Source organism: Tupaia chinensis, unplaced genomic scaffold (assembly GCF_000334495.1).
Source record: "Tupaia chinensis unplaced genomic scaffold, TupChi_1.0 Scaffold000187_1, whole genome shotgun sequence".
Lineage (NCBI taxonomy): Eukaryota > Metazoa > Chordata > Mammalia > Scandentia > Tupaiidae > Tupaia > Tupaia belangeri.
In genome coordinates, this window is record NW_006159662.1 from 1 (window position 1) to 9,485 (window position 9,485).

At 42.6% G+C, this 9,485-nt stretch overlaps 1 protein-coding gene across 1 annotated transcript in view; it reads right to left on the reverse strand.

The window, feature by feature from the left end:
• Positions 1-3,241: 3,241 nt before the first annotated feature.
• MAP2K6 (mitogen-activated protein kinase kinase 6) overlaps positions 3,242-9,485 on the reverse strand; it is a 37,224-nt gene continuing 30,980 nt past the window's right edge. Inside the window, exons 10-11 of the mRNA XM_014587153.2 lie at positions 7,129-7,174; positions 3,242-3,260 (exon numbers count right to left, since the gene is read on the reverse strand). Of these exons, the coding sequence (XP_014442639.2) occupies positions 3,258-3,260; positions 7,129-7,174 (49 nt within the window). The 3' untranslated portion in view covers positions 3,242-3,257. The remainder of the gene's footprint in view (positions 3,261-7,128; positions 7,175-9,485) is intronic.

The window sequence follows — 9,485 nt, forward strand, 5'->3', positions numbered from 1 at the left end:
ATGTGCACTTGGCAGAGAGAGGGAGAGAGAGAAACCACCCTCTGAGGGTGACGGGCGTGCTGCAATCCTCTCTCCTCCATTCTCCTCTGGGGACCTTTGGCATGCTCACACATGTGCCAGCATGATTTTCAAGGTGCTCCGGCTGGAACTCAAACCACAGTTGGCCATGTGGGAGTCCAGCGTCTCAGCCACCGTACCGTCTGCTGACAAGTCTTGTATTTGCCTCATCTTTATGTGATGCTTGTTAAAAAGTTCATTGGTTATCTTAGCAAAACAAGGGAACAAGAAGTCTTCTAATTCCTGAACAAAAGATGTTTAGCTCTTCTTAAAAAGTTCTTTTTTAAAAAATGAGTGGTTTTAATCAGACGTGTGAGCTGGGGTTCTAGCCATGGAATTCTAGAACTGAAAGGAAACAGTGTCGTCTTCCTTATTTTTATTATTTTTTTTTTTTGAGGGGGGGGGGGTTTTGCTTTTAAAAAATGAGTGGTTTTAATCAGACGTGTGAGCTGGGGTTCTAGCCATGGAATTCTAGAACTGAAAGGAAACAGTGTCGTCTTCCTTATTTTTATTATTTTTTTTTTTTGAGGGGGAGAGGTTTTTGCTATAGGGCACGTGTGCTCATCAGACAGAGAGAGACAGAGAGATAGAAACAGAGAAATCATCCCCCAGGGGGGATGGCCATACCGCAATCCCTTCTCCTCCATTCTCCTCTCGGGATCTTGGGCATGTATGCACACGTGCCCGGCGTGAGTCTCAAGCCACCAGGTCCGGGTCTGGGACACGAAACGCGGTCCACTACATGGGAGTCCAGCGACATAGCCATTACTCTAACTGCTGGTCCCTAAAATACACAATTCTTAAAAAGGTACTATTTCTAATTAATGATCTATAACCTTTGGAAACAAATCACATGAAACTACAAAATGAGTAATGTCTTGAAATCTGTATATAAAACACGAATTACTTCTAATTTCCAACTATCATTTATAAGTGTACCACTCAATCTTATAAAAAAAAAAAAAAAGAAAGGGGCCAGCAGATGGAATAGAGGTTATGTCACTAGACTCCCACATGACCAACCGTGGTTCAAGATGTGTATCTGGGGGCTTGAATGTCACTCCAGGCATGTGTGTATGTGAGTCCAAGATCCCAGGAGGAGAATGAAAGACAAGGGATTGTGGTGTGGCCATCCTCATTGCCCCTTGGGGGGGGATTATTTCTCACTTTCTCTCTCACTGTCTCTGTCTCTCTGTCTCTGGAATACACCCTATAGCAAAAACCTGTCACTAAAGAAAGAAAAAAATGAAAATGAAAAAGGAAAGGAAAAAGAAAAAAGAAAAAGAGAAAGAAAAAGAAAAAGCAGCTGCAAGGGACCAGTAGATGGGCATAATGGTTACGTCACTAGGCTCTCATGTAGTCGAACACAGTTGGAGTCCTGGGCCCGGCAGCTTAAAACACAGCGCATGTGCATGTGTGCCCAAAATCCCAACAGGAGAATGGAGGAGAAGGAACTGTCACATGGCCAATCCCCCAGGGAGTGATTTTTCGCTTTCTGTCTCTCTGTCTCTCAGGCAAGCACACGCGCCTTATAGCAAAAATCTCTAAAAGAAAGCAGCTGCAAAGATAATCTCATACCATTCTTGAAAAAGGAAAACTGTTGCGTTTAACTTCACACCCACCCCATTTCCCAATTTCAAAACCATTATTTAATTGTCTTGGTCTCAGACATTTGCAAGATGAGATTTTCTGTTTCATTCCCATAACTTCTGGTTATGAGAAAACCCATGCTTTTCTTTACTGAAGGAGTTTGGTCCAGCTGATGTTGTCATGTCCCATCCTATAGTCTTCATCCTCTTCATCCTCATCTTTGCTTCTGGAGGCATTTCCTCTGGTTCATGACCTTCATCTTCATTAAAAGCTTCTACTACTGAAAGAGTTTTTGGAGCAAGAGTTGGAGTAGTTTTTAGTCTCACTTGATCCAAGTTTGATGGATATGACTGAGGTTTGCTTTTGCCATCTGACTATCTATGGCAAATCTGAACTTGGAGATTGCTATGGGCTTTGTTGGGAGATGTACAGCCTCTTCTCAGCACTGCAACTGGAACTTTCCCCTCCATTGCTCTGGCAGGCCCAGCTAGCTGTTCTTCAGGCTTCTCTCCCGCCCTCCCATGCACCATTTTCCTGCCCTGGCCTCCCCTGCAGCCATGCCAGGAGAGCCATTTTCTAAGCCACATCCACTTACGTCTTTCTTTCTCGATGAGAAGTTGATCCATTTGGAAAAGAATGTAGACTGCCAGTCTCTAGGATGTGCAGAGAAAACTCAACTTTGCAGAATAAAAGATTTAAAGGAAAAATGGCCTGTTCCCATGCAGCTCGGATGAAGTAAACTCTTTTTAAGAATCAAGTCTTGTGCTTTGCTGGGAGGCTAGGATGGTACAATTCACGAGGCCACATATTTCTATACAGTTGTGAAGGACACAAAAACCATTTGCTCCGCACTGTAACAATCCTCTCTGAATTGCTCAATTTTATTACAAAAAGTGTCCAGTTTGTCACATTGATACCTGCTGCCTCTAGTTAAAAAGCGATACATCAGGTCATGGCCCATGGTCTACACTCAATGAACCAACCAAAACAAACAACCAAATCAGGTGAAACATCGTGCCCAGGACACCCTGGTCTACCATGCCCACTTCCTTGATTGTTTGGTGGCCCTGTCTTCAATGACCAGTTGAGCAGCTGAATCTGAGCATTTTTGCATGCAGACATGTATATGACTCACTCTGTTTCCCCTGACTAGGGATTTTAGTTTACAGCCGTCGTGTTGCCTAGTTGTAGGTTTTCTAATTATATTTGTTATAAACCTGACAGCTGGGTGAGTCAGCTCTGTGGGAACTGAATGCCCACCCATGGAAGTTTTAGGAAACAATGCAAATGGGAATGGAACAAAGAAAGAAAACCCTAAAGAAGGTAGGTGGTCACTGCTAAGTACTGTGACTCAGACAATGGAAAAGAGGTTTTCAATCTTTTTGCCCATCCGATGATACAGGTTGAGTGTTGGCTCAGACCCTCACTCTGAGATGAACTGAAGCTCTAGATGCAGGGCCGTCCATCCAGAACTCCCTCTACAACTCGGTCACAGAACTCCTTTTGAGTCCTAACCACTTACGCAGTACACTTACCAAGCACCATGTGCCCAGTAGGCTTTCCCACATCCTCTTGACATTTGGAGATCCGTTAATGCACTTAAAATGTTTTCACTATCAAAACAAAACATGCCAAACCTCAGATTCTTTCAGTTGTTGCTCCCAACACCTGCCAGATCTATCTTGCCTCTTATTCTGCTGATGGCTATTAGCTCAATGAATGTAGGCTGAGCCTGAGAATGAATTAAATAACCTGACCTAAAGTTTTTAATGTTAAAAAAAAAAAACCTTCAGTCATCTTTCAGTTTATTCCCAGGCTGGGAAAATGCGGTGAGAGCCAGAAGAGCCGGGGGGGAGGGGAAAGCAAGCAGGCATGTCAAAATGGAAAGTGTGACTCGCCTTCTTGTGTGGGTTTTGAGGCTGTGAAGGGTTGGGAGGGAACTCAGTCTCTTCTATAAGCAATGGACTAAGAATAGCAAGGACAGTAACCAGGAGACAAGCAAATGAGGCACCATAAATAATTCCCAGACCATACTCCCAGGCTAGGTTTCCCAAAAGAGGAGCCAGGTACAAAAAGGGAGAACTCTGTACCATTACAGCTCACTGTTGTGTCTGGGGAAGACACGGAGACCCTGGAACATCTTGGCTGAGGCAGAGGGGCAAGCTACGTCATTGACTGGTCTCCACAACCCATGCACACCTCGTCCCTCAAGACTACAGATCTCTGTGATCAAACATCCTTTCTTAACTCTGGAACTCAATCTAGAACTTCTCAAGGTATTTGGAAAGCATAATCCTCTAACCGGACAGCCATGTGAAGGACCTGGTTATCATTTCAGGTGGGTGTCATCTAGGACAGGACTTAGCCAGCTGTGCGCCAGGAGCCAAGTCGAGCCTATCGCTCTCGTTTCAAATAAAGTGCTACGCAGTCATATTCACTTCTCACTTTTCTTTTCCAAATTGAATATGGCTGTTTTCACACTATGACAGCAGAGTTAAGTAGTAGTAACAGCAACTGTATGTCCCAGAAAGCCTAAACTACTGTCTATTCTTTTGTAGAAAAAAATGGCTGGCCCCTGCTCTAGAAGAACAAATCCTTCGAACTCATGCCACCAGTGGAAGTTTGAGAGAACAAGAAAATGAGATGATCTTAAAGCACATACATCCCTCAATCTGAGTTAGGGATAAAAACACTTGGGACTTCGATAAGAGGCACATGTCTGTAGTCTTAATTATACTCTCTTTCACCTAGAAAAAGGATTTTTTTTTTTCCCTCCTTACCTCTTCACCAACTTCTGAAATCTAAACAATGGCTTCTCCGCGTGTGTTTTCACAACGCTAAAGTCAGGAAGTTTAGACTCAGATTTTCCACTTAAAAACCTCAATTCCACAGGAAAGCAGGGGACAGTTATGGTCTTAAAAAGCAAGTCCATTTCCAGTACCACAAAGACTAATGTCATAAGAAGAAGGGGGGCAGGGAGCCCACATGAGCTTACAACATGAATATGTAGGCTATAAAATATCACAGTGTTTGACTATATTGGAAAGGTGGAATGACACATCAGCTGCTAAGGTTAAGCATTTTTTTTTCCCTAAAATATATTCCAATGAAATTTCTGATAAGAGGCTACTTGGAAGAAAAAAAGTTCTACATTTTAAATAGCCAGAAAAAAAGTACACACACACACACACACACACACACACACACACACACACACACACATAAAGTTTTTTTTAATATTAAATTAGTTACAAAATAAAATGACTTTAAAATAGAACTACAGGGACCATCAGATGGTGTCATGGTTATGTCACTGGGTTCACATAGTTGACTGCAGTTCAGATCCTAGACCTGGCGGCTTGAAACTCAGCCCTAACGTTTGTGCATACATGCCCAAAATCCTAAGAGGAAAACGGAAGAGAAGGGATTGTGGCATGACCCTCCCCCCACCAAGGTTGTGATTTCTCACTTTCTGTCTCTCTGTTTCTATTTATCTCTCTCTGGCAAGAGCATGTGCCCCATAATAAAATCTCTCTTAAAAAAGAGAAAAATAGGATTTCAGACTCCATGGGAACCTACAGGAATCACTCTGTTGCACTTCATGGGATATTAAATTTCAAATGCCCTAGGATTTGCTCAGCATATCAGCCAGGACTAAAAAGAACTCTGACTGGCTATCTTAAAAAAAAAAAAAAAAAAAAAAACTTGCGTCGTGATTTTAAAAAAAAAAAAAAAAAAAAAAAAAAAAGAACCTGGAGGCCTGTTCAGTAGTACTGCTATAACATACTGTGCAAGTGAAGCTCAATCCAGATGGAAGATCTGGGGTTCAGGCCCCCATCTGACCTGTGCATGCCAGGTGCACACACATGCCCATAATCTTGGCTACCAGGGAAGGCTGGGGGAGAATCCCGGTGGGAATGCTTGTCTTTCTCTCTTTCTCTGTTGCTAGCTCTCATGAGAGAAAGAAAGAAAAGTTGTACAATGTCAGAGAAGAAATATTCAATGCAAATGGGTTTTCTCAAGCATCACTCGTCTTTTCTTTGTCAACAGCGGGTCTTAGTCTAATAAAGCAGTTAGAAGGCAGAGTACCAGAGGCTGACTTTAAAGGGAATAATGGCGGCAAAGGGATGCCCTTGTCTCCAACTCAACCAGTCACAGAACGGTGTAGTCTTCAGTCAAAGCTTAATCAACAGAACTGAAAATAACTGTGATTGGCTGTGGCTCTCGCACGTACGCCTGACAGGTATTCTACAATGCTTTCTGACTTGACATTTCCAAACTGTGTTTTTCCCATGTCTGAGCCACCTCCCCATTTATTAAGAGATACCAGGAGCCTACAGGTCTGTGACATGCCCTAAGTTGATCTAAAAGACAACACAGCCTTTGGGCAGGATAGGAGACAAGCAAACACTTCATGCCTTCTGAATATCTATGCTCCAGTGGGAAGGATATCAGTGTCAGGTCTTATCTGTTTTGGAATTGTGTATAAACGGAGCTCTTTCTTTCCCACCTAAAATGAAAACTTTGATGATTAAATCCAGGGAGGAGTAAAGACAAATCAGTAAATAGCTTGAATTTTATAATATTTCCCCCCAAAATGTGTTTCTCTTACATTCGACATATACTTAGGGACCAGCAGTTAGCGTAATGGCTATGTCGCTGGACTCCCATGTAGTAGACCGCAGTTCGAGTCCCGGGCCCGGAGGCTTAAACTCACACGGGGCACGTGTGCATGCATACCCAAGATCCTGAGAGGAATAGAGGAGAAGGGATTGCTGCATGGCCATATATACTTAGAGCCCGGTGTTGCCAAGTTTAGGTCCTTGCGATCTGTACCAGTCACTCATAATTAGCTTAGAATTGTGGTTGTCACAATTTCAGAGAAACTATTTTAAAACCAAACCCTGAGATCTTAATTTTCACAGACAGAACAAATGATAAACTGAATGCTGAGAAACTATCCCTTAAATTAATAATGCTTTCTCTTACTTTTCCACCAAAGCAAAAACCAGAAAAAGAGAAAAAAGTTGCTCTTTCCTCCCTAGCCAACAACCAAAAGTTCATCAAGTTAATCCCAGATAGATCATCAAAAACCAGTCACATAGCATTTATGTTTCTCTCATTATTGAAATCTCCTAAGTCATGATTCCCTTCATTTTATTTTAGTAATTTGTGATTCCTAGTATCTCTTAAATTTCAAAATATGAGTTTCAGAGACATAATTTGGTCTACATCAGGACAGGTTTGTCATGCTGGAAAAAAACTGCTAAGAACAATGATGAGCTTCTGTTCACATTAAAGAAGGCGGCAGGATGAACGAAGGACTCAGAATTCATTTTCTTCAGTTCAATTCCTGTCCCTGAGGTCTCAATGAATCAGCTCTTCCAATATGGCTGCATGACTATAAGCTAGACCTTACTACAATGCATCACTTTTGCTAGCTGATAGCTTGGACATGTTTACACTGCTAACAATACTCACCATAAGTTCTGGATATGTTGGCCGTTCTTTGGAATTCTTCTTCAAGCTTAAGGGGAAAAAAATAATAATAATCACATAAAAATCTAGAAACCATCTGTATTTTCTCTAGACTAAGATTTCAGAACTTATAGAAGACTAAACATACTCAGCTTTGAAATTGCATTGAAAACATAGGCTTCCTGTCTTAATTTCCCTCTTCTATTAGACTCATAAATTGTTTTAAATCAGTCTGGGTACAACTGAATGAGAAAGGTGTGTGTGTGTGTTTGCAGACACACGTACACATGCATGTGTGTGCTTACTACTTTCTTTTAGGTACTTTACCAAAGGCACAGCACAGACGGACTTTTCTGATATACACACACTATATTGCAAATCATGCATCTACTTTCCTTCAAAGCATATTTTAATCCCAACTTGACTGCCAAAGAAATTGGCAGGTGTTTCTTGTGTTACATTCGTTACTTCTTTATTGTCTTTAACTACATGGTTCTTGCTTACAGCTCCCTTAAATTTATATTTGCTGTTATATATTCCTAACCTGCCTGAGAGAGAAGCGATAATCACATAAAGTTTCAAAGGGAGTGCTGCTTGTTTATGACATCACGGTTGACAAGAGAGAAAGTGCACACAGTAAGTGACTCAGCAACTATTCTCAGGAATACTTTGTGGGCATGCTCTACTGTCCAGTGGCTTCTGGACAGTCAGCTCTCTGTATGCATTGACAATCACATCTGATTCGGAAGCAGTAGTAATAAAACAGTAAGGGGACAAGACCAACCCATCATCCCCATCTTCAACCCACCCCTATTCTTGAGCCTCCCCCCGACCTTAAAATAAAATAAATAAATAAATAAATAAATAAACTGTTTGGAGTTGGACTCCCAGGTTACAGAATGGAGAAAAAGGATGATTTTGAAAACTATGATTTGCAAGGCAACCTACAGACACTTGTGCCCACGGGGCCACCAAATCACACATGAATGGAAAGGAGCTTTGCCTGGCACTGGAATGGAAGTTCTGCCCAGAGTGGAAGAAACCAAAATGTGACTGACTATTCAGTTGCTGGGATTAGTGTTAATGGATCATGTTGAGCAAATGAGACCTAGGACGTTGACATGAGCTCTCCTCTTCCTACAAAATCGCGTCACAATGAGGGGGGAGGGACAGAACCATAAGAGAGTAAAATAGTTGAGACACTGTGGTTTAAAACAAAATGAAATGAAAAAAAAAAAAAAAAGGAAGCTTTCAAACCAAAACAACTTAAAAGCAGCCTACCAGTTTATTCCAGGCAATGCTGTGGGTAGAAGCCAGGGAACCTGAGACAGGGTACAGGTGGATGTGAGGAGAGAAGTTTCAACCTGGAACTGGGGGCAGACCTAGGACCTAGTGACCTCAGTGACCAGACAACCTATGAGAGAAAGTTTCATCTCAACTGAGGATAAAAATAAGAGTGCATTAGAAAGAGGAATTATCAACTGTCAGAGTTAGACTGATATGGGAATGTGTGCGCCTGAGTGAAATGAATGAGACCTGCCACTCTGCTTATGGCTTTGGTTTTTCCTCCCTCCCCGGGGGGTAGTAAAGTCAACCCCCCCTGCCACTCTGCTTATGGCTTGGCTCGTACCTACATCCTGAGAGTCTCTAGGGCTATACTGATGACTCTCCCCTGGAGGTGACATTGGTCCCCAAGGGCCACCTCACAATGTCTAGAGGCCTTTTTAGTTGTCACCCTGGGGGCAGGGTGTTACTGGCATCTAATTGGTTGAGACTACTGAATGTCGTTAAACATCCTGTAATGCACAGGGTGATCCTCACAATGAAGAATGATCCAGCCCAAAATCTTACTAGTGCAGAGGGTAAGCAACCTTGGGGCGTGCATACTAGGTGTGTGTTGAGGGGAGGGCAGAGGGATCCTCTTTTTTACTACCTCCTACCTTCTTTCCTGAGATGGAACTCACTTAAAAGAAACATCTCCAACTGATTCGACTGTCATTTGGACACATTCTCAGCACTACAACTCCCGCCCCACCACCTCAGGAAGTCAAAGATTTTCTTACTAAGTTCAAAAACCTAGTTCACCTAGAAAGAAATGCAGACGAAGAAAAGTGATCCTAAGAGCACTGCTGACTTGCATCTCTACCCTAGTTAAAAAGCAAAAATAAAACAGGGGCCAGCAGATGGCATGGTGGTTAAGGCCCTGGATTCCTACAGGGTTGACTGCAGTTTAAATCCCAGACCCAGAGGCTTCGGACACACCAGATGCATGTGCATGCATGTTCAAAATCCCAAGAGGACAATGAAGGAGAAGGGACTGCAGCATAGCCATCGCCCCCCCGCCCCGCCCCCCCACAAAG